Source organism: Opisthocomus hoazin, chromosome 3 (genome assembly GCF_030867145.1).
Source record: "Opisthocomus hoazin isolate bOpiHoa1 chromosome 3, bOpiHoa1.hap1, whole genome shotgun sequence".
NCBI classification, from domain to species: Eukaryota; Metazoa; Chordata; class Aves; order Opisthocomiformes; family Opisthocomidae; genus Opisthocomus; species Opisthocomus hoazin.
In genome coordinates, this window is record NC_134416.1 from 94,807,823 (window position 1) to 94,825,131 (window position 17,309).

The 17,309-nt window shown below is 40.6% G+C and overlaps 1 protein-coding gene across 1 annotated transcript in view; it reads right to left on the minus strand.

Annotated features, from left to right (window-relative positions):
- Window positions 1-1,232: 1,232 nt before the first annotated feature.
- DAP (death associated protein) overlaps window positions 1,233-17,309 on the minus strand; it is a 52,667-nt gene continuing 36,590 nt past the window's right edge. The window contains exons 3-4 of the mRNA XM_075417097.1: window positions 6,666-6,708; window positions 1,233-4,049 (exon numbers count right to left, since the gene is read on the minus strand). Coding sequence (XP_075273212.1) covers window positions 3,930-4,049; window positions 6,666-6,708 — 163 coding nt within the window. The 3' untranslated portion in view covers window positions 1,233-3,929. The remainder of the gene's footprint in view (window positions 4,050-6,665; window positions 6,709-17,309) is intronic.

Here is a 17,309-nt window from a genome sequence, read left to right on the forward strand (position 1 = left end):
TGCCGAAGCAGGGTCACCTACAGCAGGCTGCACAGGACCTTGTCCAGGCGGGTCTTGAGAGAAGGAGACTCCACAACCTCCCTGGGCAGCCTGTTCCAGTGCTTCGTCACCCTCAGAGTGAAGAAGTTCTTCCTCATGTTCAGACAGAACTTCCTGTGCCTCAGTTTGTGCCCATTGCCCCTTGTCCTGTCGCTGGGCACCACTGAAAAGAGTTTGGCCCCATCCTCCTGACACCCACCCTTGAGATATTTATAAGCATATATTAGGTCCCCTAATTTTTGATTCACAGATTGCTGTGAATATTTTCATTAAACAGCCAGGAGCATGTGATGATCATACTACCACAGACAGAAGTACAAGACTTACATTTCAAGACATTTGATGACAAAAGGGTAAACCAGAAACAACTTCTGGTTTCTGCTGAAACCAGAAGTAGTAATTTCTAATTACTAATAAGATTTGCAATACTGCTGATAGGAGGGCCATGGAACTTGGAATAATTACGGACAACTCAAGCAGCAGTATGCCAGACGTCACGCATGTGAACTTCCCCCAGATTTTAATGAAAGAAGACATTTTTTTGACTAATGCAGCACAGTATTATGTGAGTGCAGAGTCTAAGGATGTAACATTGCAGTAGTTCCAGTGCAGTAAAATCTATCATGTCTGCACCGTACAACATATCTGTTGTATTACATACACACTACACATATACTAAACATAGGATTCCCAAAGTATCAGAAAGCTCCCAGAAAGACTGCAGCCATTTCTCCAGACTCCTTTGTGAATCACTTGTGTTCTTGCATGCATTATGTAACGTTAACTGCAGTTTTATGAGAAGCTTGCTGCTTCTGATTACAATACTTCCTTTTTCTGAAAGGAGATCAGAACTTGAAAGGCAATGGAAAACGTTAAATTTCACTTCTTTTACCATACCAATTTATTTCCAGGCTTAGATTCCACAGCTCCACAAAGATCGAGCGAGGGTCTCCAATTCCGTCCGTAGTTGAAAACAGCAACCCCCATTCCAGCTGGTAGCATCTAGTTTTCATTTCAAAGGAGACCGGACTATCCAAAATAGCTCATCCACTGTGTCATAAAACTTCCTAATAAATTTCACAATCTATAAAACGTTGATTAGTCATGGAGCATTCTGTAATAAAATCCCATAAACCCCACAAAACCGCACCCTGCTGATACACATTGTACTTAGAGAAAAGAGCAGCCCAATATACAACTTCATGCTTTATTCTTGCATTATTGCCACATTGACAATTACAGAAAATTTCTCTTGCGATCATTTCAAGGTAACACCTGAACATCTCCTGTGCTTGTACGTTATTGTAACATATTTTTAAAGTATCAATAACCATGAGTAGGCAATCCAGATCACCAGTTACGATTCTTTATTTTGGGCAAGGTAACGCTTTGGTAAGCACACTTATCTATAAACATGGATACCCCCAAACAATATATAATATGCTTTCATACAGAGACATTTTCTAACCATATAGGAATTCCTGCACTCTAAAAGCAACTAAAGCTATCTTGACAGTGATACTTACAAACTTACATATCCATCTAAGTAATCAAAGACAAAATTCAGGTATTGCCTATATATGCTGTATATATTGCATTAGCAACCAGGAGCAGTAGTTTGTAATTCAAAAGCTAAGTCCCTAACTTATTATTAGAATGGAAATGGGGTGTTGCTTTCAGAAGATAGAAATACACATTTCTACCAGTTACTACTAGACGCAGAGTAGCGGTACCCAGCCCCACCTTATCATGTGCTGCTACCCCGAGGTACGTTTAGTTTTCCACTGCAGCCAATGAAGTCGAGAGTGATCCAGCTCATCTTGAAAGACACATCTTTCAAATTTGGTCAAAGATGCCATACTTTACCGACTGTCTAGACTACATTACCACTGACTACAGCTGGAGTCTAGACACTACTTCAGATGTAGGCACAAGACCATCCAGCTCACTCTCATGCCAGCAGCTACCAGTACCACGTGCCTGCGATGACCTGCTTCGTCGCTGATGCGGCACACAGACAGCTTCTGGCTGCACCATCAACAAGATGCCACCACTTTGTCCTGAATCTGCAAATGCTCCTGCCAGCAAATTACCTCCTGCAGATATTCCACAAGGCTCAACAATGCTACCCTTATGAGTTACTCATGTGTGAATCACTTGTACACTCATGAGTGGCTACCAACAAGGCCTCAGACGTACCGACATCAGAAACAGAAAGCATATTTTAAAAACTATTCATATTTTAGTACAGAATAATTCTTATAAACAACACTCATTCCTTAAGGCAAGTACGGTTATCTAATTACATTGAAAATAAGGACTGCATATACAGATTGTGCATCTGTCCTTGGGTGTAGAATAAACATATCCATGCATATCCGTTGCAAAACACCATTTCCATTTCAAGCCTCCGAAGACATGGAAATGCCAGGTCCGTCTCCCCCACATGAACTGAGTTATTCTACTTGTGAAATGCACCATATTTCACATGATTTTGTTGCTGTTGTTTTAAATCAGCTACTCAGGGAATAATTATTTAATCTGCAGAAATTTAAAAAAATATTTTAAAAACTCTCCTCTATACTATTTGATTTTAAACACAAATGAACAAATAAAGTCCCAAGTGACTCCAAACTTTCACTGATTTGCCATGTGAATGTTTGCAGCACCAGAACCAGTACCCACTTTTTTGACATTATTAGAAGTTTTACAAACCTAAAGGGTATTAAAGCCTGTACTGTATTTAGTCAGATAAAAACAGAAGTACACTTTAAAAATGTAGATGGAATGTTAAAAAAAATTATTTTCCTGCGTTTTACAGAGATGAGTTGTAGAAGGAAAATGACAGAACTAAGTGATTTTGAACTGTGCAAGATTTAATTATGTGGCCAAAACTAATCTGACCGCTCTATTTGAAAAGTAACTTTTTTATTCCCTCCGTCCTTATTCACAATAAGAAGACCAGGAAAAAATATGATGGGCAACAGAGGGTGGGTCATAGAGTTAAACACTAATGGTGTCTCTTAATTTGAAACTGTGATCTCCAACTGTAAGTTAAAAAAAGAAAACAGATTTTTCACCAGTTTATTTTACATTCAATTCGGGAGGGTCCTGAGGTCCTTCAGCTTGCTACTGAAATTAAGAAATCATCACCTCATAAAAATACAGGCCTCAGTGAGACCCACAAGATCACAAATCAGTTGCCTACAGCAGCAGTGTTCTTGTAACTCTGGTCTCTCCCCCCTCTCCATACCCACAGACCTCTAAATGGAAGCACCTCTGCAAGACTGTGCAAGTGCAAAGCGGTGTAAAGAAGATTCAGCTGGATTTCTGCCCACTTGAGAATGTTTTTGGGTCCTTCTATCATCTCACTATTTGAAATCAGAGGGCACAGCTACTGGGGTGTAACACTGTAGGATACTGAAGACTGCAAGGGTTCTACACAATCAAGACACCCACCGATTTCTTTCTCAACACACACCAAACTCCCCCCAGATAGTAAAGGCACCAGTACAAAAGGGCTATTCTTCCTTACTGGCTTAGCATAAGAACTACATTAACTATCTGCTATTGCAATGTCACAACTAAAAGTACAAATTTTATGCTCAATAATCATATAATTCATACTAAAGTTTTATCTTGGTAATAAGAAAATCTTATAAAAAAACCCACCCTTGATCAGTAAATACTTAACAGAGAATTTTCCATCTGGGATAACAAATGAACAATGTCTTCATTCCTATTAACCCTCGAGAATTAAAGTAAAAGAAACAGCATATTATTTTAGAGGTCAATTTTACTGATTTGACAGTGAGAATCCTAAAGGGTTTTTGCCTTCTCTGGAAAACTTCTTTGCTGATGGCAGTCTGGCTGAGATTTTGATGGAGAGCTCACTTGCGAGGCTGGTGGATGTGCTGTTTGACATGTTGTGGGTGAGGAAGCTTTTCCACAGAAGGATGTGGTTTCTGATGAGCCACCTGAGCCGCAGCTGGAGGGAAGTCCTTATCACCCTGTTCAAAGAACAAACCAGGAAGAAATTAAGAAGTCTTAAAGGCTTACTCTCCAGTTCGAGTGGATGTGAGTTTTTAAATATGTGAAGAGCAGATGGAAAACAGTGTTGCATGTTACTCTGAAGTCCCCCTGTCCACACCCTATCTTGCCATTCTTTTAGCCAACTTCAAAATTTCACTCATGCAGGTTTCACTTCTTCCAGTCACACACACCATCCAAGAACGCAGTATTCTTGAAGTGACCCAAGGGAAAAACCCCTTTCCTATCTTTAATACTTCATGGCTCCTCATGCTACACTACATCTTGATCACTAGGTTAACTTTTTACATTTTTTCCACTTTTTTCTCTACTCCAAGTTGGTTCCAGTTTTCAAAGACCTCCTCTCCCCAGACTGAGCATTTTCTACCTTCTTTCGCCCCGATGCTGCTGTTTGCCTTTTCCATACCTCTCTGCCCCCTCACACCTTGTTGTCTCCAACAGGTGATATGAATGTCCATCTGCTATGATTTGTGGGTACTGTGACAGCTGAACAGGTGACAGAGTCAGTCTGTAAGTGTTAGCAGGAAATGCCTATCTTCAAATCAAAATATCATAGAATAATTCAGGTTGGAAGGGTCTCTAGCCCAACCTCCTGCTCAAAGCAGAGCAAATCTCAAAGAGATCAGACCACCTTACTCCCGGTTTTTATCCAGTCTGGTCTTGAAAACCTCTAAGGACAGAGACTGAATAGCCCCTCCAGGCAACCTGCTCCACTGTCTGAATGTCTTCGTAGTGAAGAAATTTATTTTTTTTATGTCTAATCAGGCCCCTCCATTTCACTTGTGTCTGTTGTCTCTTGTCTGTCTGCCACGCACCACTCGAAAAAACCTGGCTCCATCTTCTTGATAACTTCCTTGTAGACGTGGGAAGGCTGCTGTTAAGGTCCTCCTGAAACCGTCTCTTCTCCATGATAAACAAGGCCTGCTCCCTCAGCCTCTCCTCCCAGGGCACGTGTTCCAGCCCCGGACCACCTTGGTGGCCCTCCAGTGAACTCGCTCTGGTTTATCAGCACCTTTCATACGCCACGGTGTCCAAAACTGGATGAGCTATTCCACATGTGGCCTAAAGCGTGCCAAGCAGAGGGGGATAATCCCTTACTTCAATCTACCAGCTACTTTCCTGTTAACGCAGCCGGAGATGCTGTTGGCCTTCTCACTGTTCTACGCCCAGCTGGCTCATGTCCAGCTGCTGCCTGTCACTCTTCCAGCCTGTCCAGGTCCCTCCAAGTAGTAGCCCTGCCCTCAAACTTCTTAACTGTTCCTCTCAGTTTGGTGCCATCCACAAACCTGATGAGGAGCCTTCTATCTGATAAAGACACTAAACAGGAGAGGTCACAGTATATAAACTTCCACTTGACACTGATGAGAACTATCATGAAACTTAAAAATTTAAAAATTCTCTGGGTTCAAAAAAGCATTTCTAGGGTTTTTTTATTAGATAGAGAAGAAATTTTGATACGTATTCGGGAGCTAAAAAGTCTCAGAAAATGATAGAACAATTTTGCTCTTCACAGGTTAATAAACAAACCTGTACCTGACAGCTTACTGAGGAAAAGTATAGTACCCTATCAAGTAACTGATTAGCCAAAGAAGAGCTGAGTTAAAGTCAATAAAACAGTTTCTTTCCATTTTGAATCTTTTGCATGCCTACTAAACTGGGGGCTTGGGTTTTTTGTCTGAGATTTCCTGTGTCATTCAAAAAAATATCACTACCCTAAAATCGTTAAAGCGCTATCAAAATTACTGAACACTAATGCAATAATTAGAAGTAATTAGCCATCTAAAACACTAATGTAATAATTAGAAGTAATTATCCATCTAAATTCCTAAATAGGTATCCACCTTGGTGCAGACGGAGGTCCACAAAATACAGCAGTGCCTGTCTACTACTCCTACAGGCTGGCAAAATTTGCGTCAGCTCGCTCCTTCCACCTGCGTGACCTGACACAGCCACAGCACCTCACCGGTAAACCACACCACACACCCCAGCAATGCAAGGTCATCATGACAACAGCACCCATCATGTAAAGCCACCAGAAAAACCCTGTCACAACACACAAGGCTTGAATTGCTGATCATACAATTAATGGCTTGTTAATACTAATGATTTAGCTTATAGATTTCCAGGTCCTGCCTGCTGTTAAAATCCAGGGAATAACGCTTTGAATCCCAAGCACCCCAAGGCACAGGCGGCAGCTCAAACACGTATCTTCAAACAGGCATCCTTACAGGCAGGACTGTCGCTCTTCATCACAGATCAAGCTGTAACAGCAGACTTACATGCAACTGCTTTCAAAGAAAATGAATGCAGTAATATCTATCTTAGGTGTGAAAAGAAGATCCAATAAAGTCCTAAAATTCAAAGTAAAACGGTGGAAGTAATTTCAATAAATAATTTCAGTTTCACAAAAAGCTAAAAAGAATGCTCAAAGGGACTCACCCAAATATACAAAATGCGAAGCCTCTTCTCATAAAAGAAGAGGAATGAAAAAGATTAATTTTGCTCTGATCAGTGATAATTCTGAAAAGCCTACAATCATTTTTCTACAACTGAAAGAAATTCAACGGTAATCTTACCCTAGCAATGACACCAGAGATGAACAGCGCTGGTTTAGGTGGGCTGAAAAAAATAAGAGGGATTATTTGTACAAATTATTTAGAAGTTAAAAGTGAAAAGTACATCACACATACAATGCAAGACAAGTGGCATTTTTGGCAAGCAATGAATGTTTAAAATAGACAAGATAAATTTCCTATTCAAATGACTGCTGCCTTACTAGTACTTATTGCAGCCAAGAACAGACCTGCAGGTTTTGGCTGCTATTACTTCATATTCATTGCGCCAGCAGTAAAAGGCTAGTCCAACAGCACTCCGCTCCTTACTTAAAGCTGAGAGTCTTTGTTTGTTTGCTTTGGTTTCTTAATCCTCAAATTTTATTTATAAGCTGCCAGCAGTACTTTAGGCTTAGTATATTTGTGTTGCAACAATGAAAACTGTAGTGGGACTAAACTTGCTGCTGTGATGGAAAATAAAATAAAATTCAAGTTTATATCTGTCAATCACAGGGATTAAGAGTCTGAGTCTCAGAAAACACAACACCCAATACCTTAAATTATAAACTTTCTAGTGAGTATTTACCTAGTCTGTTACACAGAAGGAGAAATATGTCTGCAATAAAACAAATGTTAAAAAAAAAACATAAAGAAAAGTCTGCCCTGCTTTTTCATTTGCAGACCTGCATCCACGCCAATAGGAACAGACTCTCCATAGGCAGAATTCGACCCTGAAGCTTGGTCAGCACGAGGCATCAGTTTCCCTGGGCCACCGATCTACTGAACTGACCACCTCTACCTGGAGGCCAAATCACCCCTGGAGGTGGGCATCGCCACAGTGTCTAAATTACAAATACTCAGCAACTTCAGTGGTCTCCCGGGCAAGTAAAACCACCCATCTGCATGGAGTCTGCAGAAGGATTGAGACCAGGAGCTCCAGAAAGCCTACACAATAGATGCAATACTTCTGTGAGAAAACCGTGTAACCTGGGGCATTGCAAAGGGAAGGAGGGCATGGAGGTAAAGTTGTGCCTCTCTCCGAGCACATCCATAACCGAGGTCTCAGAGCAGGTCGTTCATTAACTTGGCCCATGAGAAAGGTCCTCTACCCTGTGATGTTGTGGCTGACAAGGTTGGAACAACACAAAGCAAACACAAATCAACTTATTTATGAGAGGAATGATACTGATTATTATGATACACTTTACAACTACACAGCTTACAAAGATTTATTAAAATGATGTTGAGTTAAGGTAACAAGCAGCACAGTATTAGACCTTGATATAATGGTCTAATAAATACTGCCTGAGCCCTGTTTAAGTCACAGTACTGCTACACAGTCTCTGAACACCCTAGTTATTTAACAAGACTCATCATCCCTTTTTTAAAGGGTCAGAAAGACAGGAAGTTCTGCTCTAAAATACCTCCATTTAAGAACATCGATGATGTCTCCTGCAATTAGAAAGAATATTTTGATAGCTATGTTGGACTTCTTCAATCTAATTTGCTGTTAGCGTAAACTAATAACAAACAAAGATCAATAGCAAAACACTTTAATTTTCTCCTGATTGTACTAGGCCAATTAGTATGTTGCATTCTGCACGAGGTTTCCTGGATGCTGAGTAACAAACCCAAAAAATAATTCTGACTGAGAAAACACAGAGGCACTGCAGTGGCTCAAGGTACCGTTCATAAACTAACACCATGACATCATAAAGGAAACTAACAGTAAATGGAAAAAATAACGCATGGCAAGTTATTCTTCAACTGGCTTTAGTCACACTCGAAGAATCAGTTATTTGTGTGACATTGCATTATTAAAAATAACAGTGAGAAATTCAAATCAGATGGATTTTTTCCTTATATTCTTAGTATGACCTTTCAGTGTTCACTATGCTTGGATGATGCATGAAATTCAAATCAACGTTTCCAAAAAAGAGCCTGTATTTGCTGAACGTGCTACAGCTTGTCCCTACCACCAGACTGTTATTATCTATTGTCTGTTCCATACTTCTTGCCTTAAAAACAAGTCAAATGCTCCATGGTTTTGGCCAAAAATGACAACCAGAAGGAATCTCTAACAAAATGGATGTTTCAAACACAGCTTTTCCTGCTGCAAATCATAAAAGTCTTCTCAGAAACTCTGGTCTCGTGCTCAAAATGTCAACCTACTAATACTCAATTACCTTGCAAGTGCCAAGTTCCCTAGGCACACAATAAAGGTGCATAAATTTAGAATAGTTGGTACATTTTTGTACTTATTTTTACGTGGTTCTATGTTCTTTTGTCTAAGGAATTAGGCTGGAGAACCTATAAGCATCATTTCCAGAATCAGCTAAGCTAAAATCCAATCTGAGTTTTATCCTTCAGGTAGTACTGCAGAAGCAGCTAGCATATCTTTATAAAGACGACAAAAATCAGCAATACTGGTTTCCTGGTAAAATCTATATCCTTCAGATATAAAGCATTTGTCTTGAACTCTATCACAAAATAACATATTTAGCCTTGTCTGTAAGCAATTGGTTCTGGGACTGTCTTCAGCTGCACTGTCTTGGAATGGGACACTGATTAGGACCATCCCACGGGTGTGTGGCAGGCACTAAAACACTCACACTAACTCGCCTCAGATTAACGCAGTATGGGTTAGGATAGCACAGGGCAATTCACTCACACACAGGGAACAACCTAACGGGAAACCAGAGCTGTAAAAACGTATCTACATCCAGATGCAGCTGGAACAGATCTGTCCTCAACTTTCACCCTTGTTTGTCTTCTCCACGGCTTTTTGATGGCACTCTTCTTGAGTTAGGCCAGATTTCCAACTTCTAAGCAGAAGAACTAACGGCAACACTGACATGGCTTCCAACTCGGGCGCCTTGACCCCCCAGCCACATAGACCTTTTACAGAAATCCCGGCGTTCATCTCTGGCTGGCCCGAGTTCCCCCACCCAGCTGCGGGCGCACACTGTAAGGAGGCTTCACCCCTCTACTTCACTGATTACAACGGCAGAATGCTTCGCGCCTGCGGAAGACACACCAGCCGACTGGGAAGCTCATTTTCATGAATTAATTATTCCCTAGCAGGGAAAAAGGCAGAAAGTTCGCCAGAAATGTCAATGATTGAATGTGTCTGTATTTATGTTCTATGTTAAAGCCCCTGCCTTTCCCCCCATTTTTACTAGATTACATTGTCCTGGAAAAGATTGTTAAAATTTTAATATTATCAGTTATCTCTGATGATCTACAGAACCAGAGTCAAGCCAGAGCATATATAATCACACATCTATACTAATGAAGAATTCAACGGATCAGAGAAAGGCCTGGATAATCAGTCGCTGATTCATGCTTTAATTTCATCCTTAATGAAAGAAATCTTTCTACAGATGAACTTCTTTGCAATAAATTCAGTCTCTGCTGCCAGATTCTCAAACCATTGGCTTTTGCGGACCCAGATTAGCTGCCAGGGCCATAACTCTGTAATAGTACTCTGGGACATCTACTGGGATGGCAGTGTTGCAACATCACTCACTACCTTTCCCAAGAACCTACCGAAAATAGAAACAAAAATGGAGAATATGCGCAGGCTATCATCACTGCTTTTGTCAAACACTTTCAAGTGCTTTAAATTCTGTTGGCGTTTTATGCAAAGCACAACCTACATTTCCAGTATATTGTAAGCTGTGATGGTTGCTTTGAGGATATACTTAATCTGATGAAAATCAGTTTGACAGATGTTGTTTTGAACCACATTCCTTTGTCTAGGCGTCAGTAAACAAGAAAGCAAAAAAATATTACTTTGCTGACAAAAACTGATTTTGTTTATACATATATGTGCTTTACAGCTATTTAACGCACATATTTATTTAATGTTAAATAATAGTCACAGCCAATATTGTGTAAGGAAACCAACGGTGTGTTTGCCAAGACTGCGTAGAGTGTCTGTCAATATTTTCAGAGCAAATCTTTACTTTATTGTAACATATGGAGAAAAGGAACACATCTGTTAAGACCTGAGTGTTCAAAGAACTTACACACGCGATGCCGCTAAGAACTGCACCTGTTTAACATCAGATTTTCTACTGGATTCTTTTATCCTGATTGTATTCAAATCAAATAAAGATTTCTATTATTTCATAATACTTAGCTTAAATAAGATCTTTATCTGACATGGCAAGTAAATCACACAGAAGATGGAATACTTGAAAAGATCATTAACTAGATGAAATGAGGCATTAATAATACTAAAATCTTATGCCTTCACCTTAGAGGGACTGGTTGAACTGAAGCCTGATAGACATACTGTAAAGACAAACACAGTGACATTGGAATTACTGTGAAATCTCCTAAGGGCCACAGAACATACAGGTCAGATAAGTATTTATCCAACTCCATTTAAAATAGAAAAACTGAATAAATCAGTTTTCCAAGTGAACCGGGAATGCTGTAGTTATTAACTGCATCTATCTATACATGCCACGTATGTGCACTCACATGCGCAGAGGCTATGCATGTACACATACACAGATTACACAGATCCCCAGCTGCTTAAGAGCGGTCCCAGATGCAGGACAGGGCGCAGCACGTTCCCACAGCGGTGCCGGGGACGAACGCCGGCAGCCGCTCTCCTGTCCGCAGCACCGGAACTGCCGACCGCACCGAGACCTGATGGGATGGATCCGAGTCTGACGCTGGTTTCCAGTGGCAGGCTGGATGGCAGATCCGATCTGGAGGAAGGACTACGAGCATCGCTCACAGGGCGATCCACAAGAAAAGCCTACGTTTAGAGAAGACTAACCAGGAAATAGAACCACGCGTATGCATCATTCCTTTCCACGTGCACTATAAAAGCTCCTGAAATGGGTCTTACTGCAGCCAGCCGATGTAGAAGGCTAGCGCTCCAGGTTGACTGGTGGTAAGAAAAATCAAAACAACATGCTAAGACAAAGAATGAGAAAAAGCAATGGTAAAAATAGTACCTCACAGTATACCTCATTTAAAATACTGTATTCAGTTCAGGAACACCATAAGTAAAGAATGAAAGCAGAAAAAGATAAGAAAAATAGCTGAGAGAGCATGGAGAACCTTGTATATGAGGAAAGAGCTAAGAACTCTTTGCATACAGTATAAAAAAGAGTGAAGAATATTGTTCCCATTTACCTTCTTTAAAGTAAAAAGTAAAAATTGAAGAAAGCAGAATACATACATCTAAAACTAGTAACAGCAGATACCTTTAAAATACTACATAATTAAATGCAGAACCTCCTGAAAATAAGGCAACATCAAGGTCAAGAGTTTACGAGATTCAAAACCAGAATTAGGCATTTATATGACGCAAACCCATTTCAAATCAGTTTAGAAATGTGTAAAAGTTAGATGAATGCAGATGCTCCAGGGCTCAAGTTATCCTCAAACTGATCAGGACTACAAAGAAATCTGTTCTGTGCAGAGGTTAAACTTTAATATGCCATTACCTTCTGTCTTCAATTAAATATCATAAGAGACTATCTGCCCGATACAGCTGACTCATCCAGAATTCATCTAGATGCTGTAAAGCAGGGCACAAGCACAGTCTCCAGATCCCCAATACGCCAACATTTAGAACAGGTTAGCCTACTTTAAAAAGGACAGAACTACACATATGCAAGGCTTTTGTTAGGCTGGAAGATTTTTTTTTTTTGCCAAAGTAAGTTAAAAAAATGTTAAATACTTTAAAGCTACATTAAACTGATCTAAATGGAAACGATTCGTATTTGTCTTTTGATACTCACGAGAATTAATGACATATCTTGTCACTGGCGATCACTTTTTGCTGCTTAAGTGGGCCTGGCAACCAGACATATGAAATACATAAATAATAGCACGACACGTTTTTCAAAGACTTCGGAACCACAAATCATGTCATAATTTTTAACTACCAAAGAGTAACGGTGGAGTTTGTAATCTGATGTTCCCTTCCTTTAACGAGATCACCCAGCGGCTTGCACTGCGACTCACAGCTGGCCTCTGGCTGTGGAAAGCGAAGGAGAAACTCCCGCGAGAGGCTGCGAACTGCCGGGGCACCTACGCAGAACCCAGAGCTGCACCCAGCTCCCCCAGCCCCGGGGCACCTCGCCCCTCCAGCACCCTGGAACAGCAGCAGCTTGAAAAATGTGCAGAACCTGCTACCGAGCAGCTTGCCCTTTATTTCCTTGCTCGTTTTCAAATAAACTTCTCATTCACTCTCATTAACACGTTGCTTAGGCAAGCAAAATGAAAAACACACATGAAATAGCATGATCTGCAGCTACCCATTGATCCCCCAACTGTTCCCTAATTAGAACACGTTTTGCAATTTTCTACCTTGTCCTGGCATGATATCCACTCCATGAACACCAAGTTGTCCAATTACTCTAAGCGGAATTTCAGCTTCAGTCAACAAAACTTCAGACTTTAATCCTGCCCTTATCTTTCTGGAATTAAAAGCATCTTGGCCAGTTGTTCAAACCACCCAGCTTAATCGTCAAGGTTGCTTGGGAATTTGTATTTTCTTGTTATGAAACATGAGAGCTAACTAGTCTTAGTTTCAGTCTAATGCCTCTTTAAAGATGTCCAGATTTGTCTTTATAGGCACGCTTATTTGATTTTACACTTTTGCCTTTGATTTTGGCATTGTCTGTGAAAATAAATTCCAAAATGATTAAAACCACACTGAGATGATTAAAAGCACATTTCTCAGCAATAGAGAAAAACTAACAAGCACACTGCTCATCAGCTTGCCTGAAATACCTTCCCATTGGTTATAACACATTTAGATTAGTAATTTTCTGGACAGAAAAGTAATAATTAGTCTGACTGACTACCGGAGGGAAATATTCTAGCTGATTGCACGGGGACATACAGTATCTGATATTCTGTGACAATTTATCCTGTTGAGGTCATTTATTTATCTGCCATAGTTTTCAAACCTGAAATATCACCCACAGGATGGCACTGTTGAACCTCCGAGTATCGTGTACAGTGAGTAGGGAACAACCTCAAAGAAATCCAGGTGCTGCAGCAAATACTAAACCAAAAAAAACCCACAATACTTCCCCTCGATGCCAAACCTTCATGAAATGCAGTATGTATATAGACACACACACACACACACACAAATTCATACACATACCTACAAATACTACTTCTGGAAAACAATTTTCTTGTCCCCATGCACTAGTCTGTGCCCCAATGTACCTCATGAGATAGCTTCCACTCTGCTAAATTCTTCCCTTTCCTATGCAGGAAAAATTAGTGTGCTTGAAGGAAGAACTCAATGCCCTATCAGGAAATTTTAATGGCTATTTGTTTTGCTATTCACATACAAGCAAACTGGGTGTCCTGATCTTTGAACGAGGTGGTAAATCTCTGGGCATTACATTTAACAGCGACTGACTGACAGTCATTGTTCTTGCGTTCACTGTCAATGTATTACAGCACATAGCCTGATTAATCTCGCTAGCCTCTCATTCATCTTTGGGTTTAGTGCATGTGTTAACCATAAAAGAAAATCATTTAAGAAAGATATCCACCATCTCTTATCTATATTGTTGTACATGACATTGCTATCAGAGAGTAAATTTCTCTTTCATGCCTTCTTCTGATCACAAAATGAAGATTTAAGCATTTCACCTTTTCTATAGACTCAGAGGATTTAGAAATAGTCCATAATTCTCCAACTGCTGGTTCATTTACTAGGGTTCAACCTTGTTATCACAGTATCTACATCAGCTTTTAGTGAACATCAATGACAAGCTTCTCACAGGCAGTGACTGCAGCATGAGCCCACTTAATATCCCTTAGACACTTAACTGTGGAAATTGAGCGCTATGAAAACTGACAGAAAGCAAGCAGTACTTAAATGGTGACACAACTCAAAGGAACCTCTAAAACAAAGAAGGAAGCAGGGTGGACTTTCAGCATCTGCAAAATGGCCAGCAAAGACCACGGTGCAAAGGGGAGAGAGGACCAAGTCTTCCTCGTATCAGCAGGTGCTGAAGTGTATCCCCACGTGTGTTCCTGTGACAGCGACACACCTCCCCACCGAGAGTATCGTGACCGTGGGCCCACAGTGCGGTGCCTCAGCTAGAGACACACGTTGCCCAGCTGTGGCTCTGCTGTAGCTCCTCCATCTCCCAGCAGACGGAAGACAGAGAGAGGAACTGGAAAAACGGCATGACGCTGTGCCAGGAATACACGATGCCAGTGCAATGAAGGGGACACAGAAGGTAGAGAAAGCAAAAAATCTCATTCCTGCCCAGGTGAATGTATGCTTGTCTCAGACACACAGCAGCAGCCCAGAATTTTCCAACCTTTCCTGTTAAGAGTTTGTACCTGACTCTTGCTTTCCGATGTCTCAAGCCATTCAGTAGATGTGCACCATTCGCTCTCCTACTGCTTTGCACAATTGCAATATTGTTTCTTATTACCCCAAACTACACCGCAGGCACAGAGGCAAACATGCACGCATGTGTCTGCAGGTGCATAAACGCCACATCGTTTTCCACAGCTGCAGCACCAGTGTGAGGAGTCTTCTCAACCCAGTTTTACACCGTGCATTCTGCACGGCTTCCATTCTGCAGTCGCGCCCTCCTGTTACGTGAAGTTCCCCAAAGCAAATGAAGACCAAAATCAGCATTTGTTCACTTCTGTGGCTGTTCACAGCTCTGCCCACAGCAGAATAGACAGTGCTGAAGTTATCGCCCATTTCAATGGGCCACTCCATGCAAAGCTCTGAGCACAATAAAGGTCATGAGGACACTCTGGTAGTACCAGATCCCGTGCTGAAGACTGTGTGAGCTGGCCGTATTGGCCAGGACCTTGCTTTAGGTCAAACCCTGCCAAAGTTATCAACACAATTCTTCCTACTTTCCAGTGGCAAGTGGCATTTCCAGAGGCACAAATCTGGCCATAGGAATAAGAGACCAGTAAATCCTGGAACCTGAAATTCCTCTCAATTCAGAGACAGAAAACAAAGAAAACATTCTTTAAGTATGCAATCTTATACTCAAAGCTCATACAGGAGCAACAAAAGACAGAATTAAAAAATGTCTTCAACTTAACAGCTTACTTTTCACAGTAAGAAACCACCTAACCCCTAATAAACGTAGCCCAGTTAGGTTTTCAATGTGACAAAAGACAGGGAAGAAAGTCTAAAAGGGATTCAGACAAGGACACATCTTTGTTTAAATGAACCTCGAGAAATTTAATTTCTCCACAGAGGAAGTGACCTCCGTGAGCCTGAGAGGAAGCAACCACTGCGTTCCTCTACTACCATTCCTCTGCCTGCTGCTGAGCTGTGGCGGTCGGAAAGGCAGCATCATTTTCCACCTAGAAACATCCAGTTACCTGAATACAATCAGAACAGGCTGTTTCTTCCTTCCATGTATATCTTAAGGGTTTAATCCAGAAGGTCAACAACAGATATTACTACAATCACCTGCAAAGCTTCCACTAATGTCAACAGGACTGAAACTTGGTACCAAGAAAACACACAGAAAATGACCTTGAAGAAATCAGTAACAATGGGATTCAAAGCATTACAGTCTGAAGGATTTCAAGAGGAGTTCTTAGGTGGTAAGCTTTCTCTCAGTGTGAACTAAACATCTAGCTTTTTAAAGTCATAATAGAAGCCATGACAATGCAAATGGGTAACAGAACAATGTGCTGTTAAATCTGAACACAGTTCTATAGTAGCACCCATTCATTTCAATGGTATGTAGAAATCTTACTGCAAACTCCTGAATGTCAATACCACTAGTGATTTTTCTGTTAATCTAACAAAATCAACTGCTAATTTTCTAGTTCAGTCTGTTCAATCTGTCACATCTTTATGCTCCATTTGTTTGAATGGCTTTTAGTTTCTTTAATGATAGCTAAAGCAGTTCATTTCCTTAAAGTACCATAGCACCTGCAAGATGGCAGCTAACCACTTGGCAACATTACCTTCTACCATACAGAACACGGCTAGATTACATTTTTCCTGTTTGGGATGCACACGTAGCTTTGCTTCTTCAGGCCAAGTAGATCGGTCTCTCTGAGGAATGAAACCAAAATAAGCACGCACAGTCTCAGCTGAGTTTACATTTATTAATCAGCATCAATACTGTTGGTACTTCATACTGGTAGTTTGTAGTAGTACTTTTTACTGGTCATTTCTCCACAGAGCACAACAGAAAAGAAAAAAAGACACTAAAATGACTCATTTTACCCACTACCTGGTGGCACAGTTCTGGCTAGAGTGCTGTCTAAAGTTAAGTTTCCATAGTTCTAGCTGGAGGGTGTCCTCAGCAAGAACCCAGTTTTTCCAAAACATCTGCCTAGTAGTACAACCTCTGGCCACTGCCTGGATTTTATCACAAGTGACAAATTAATAATGGGAGTTGACTTAAGAAATCATTAGCCTAATCACCTTTGAAATCAGGACAACAGGCTTAAGTAAAATGTACTTCTTATTTAAAAAATAAAGTGTACCTATCTAAGTACCAATTTAGGTTAGATTAGCAAAAAAATTTTATTCTAAGGATTCTTTGATTTCCCTGTATGCTTCAAAAAGCCATTTCTGCCATCTTGTGTGTACCTGGACATATAAACATTTTAATTAATAGCATTTTATTTGATAATGAACCAGGATATACCTTTTGTAGAAGTCTA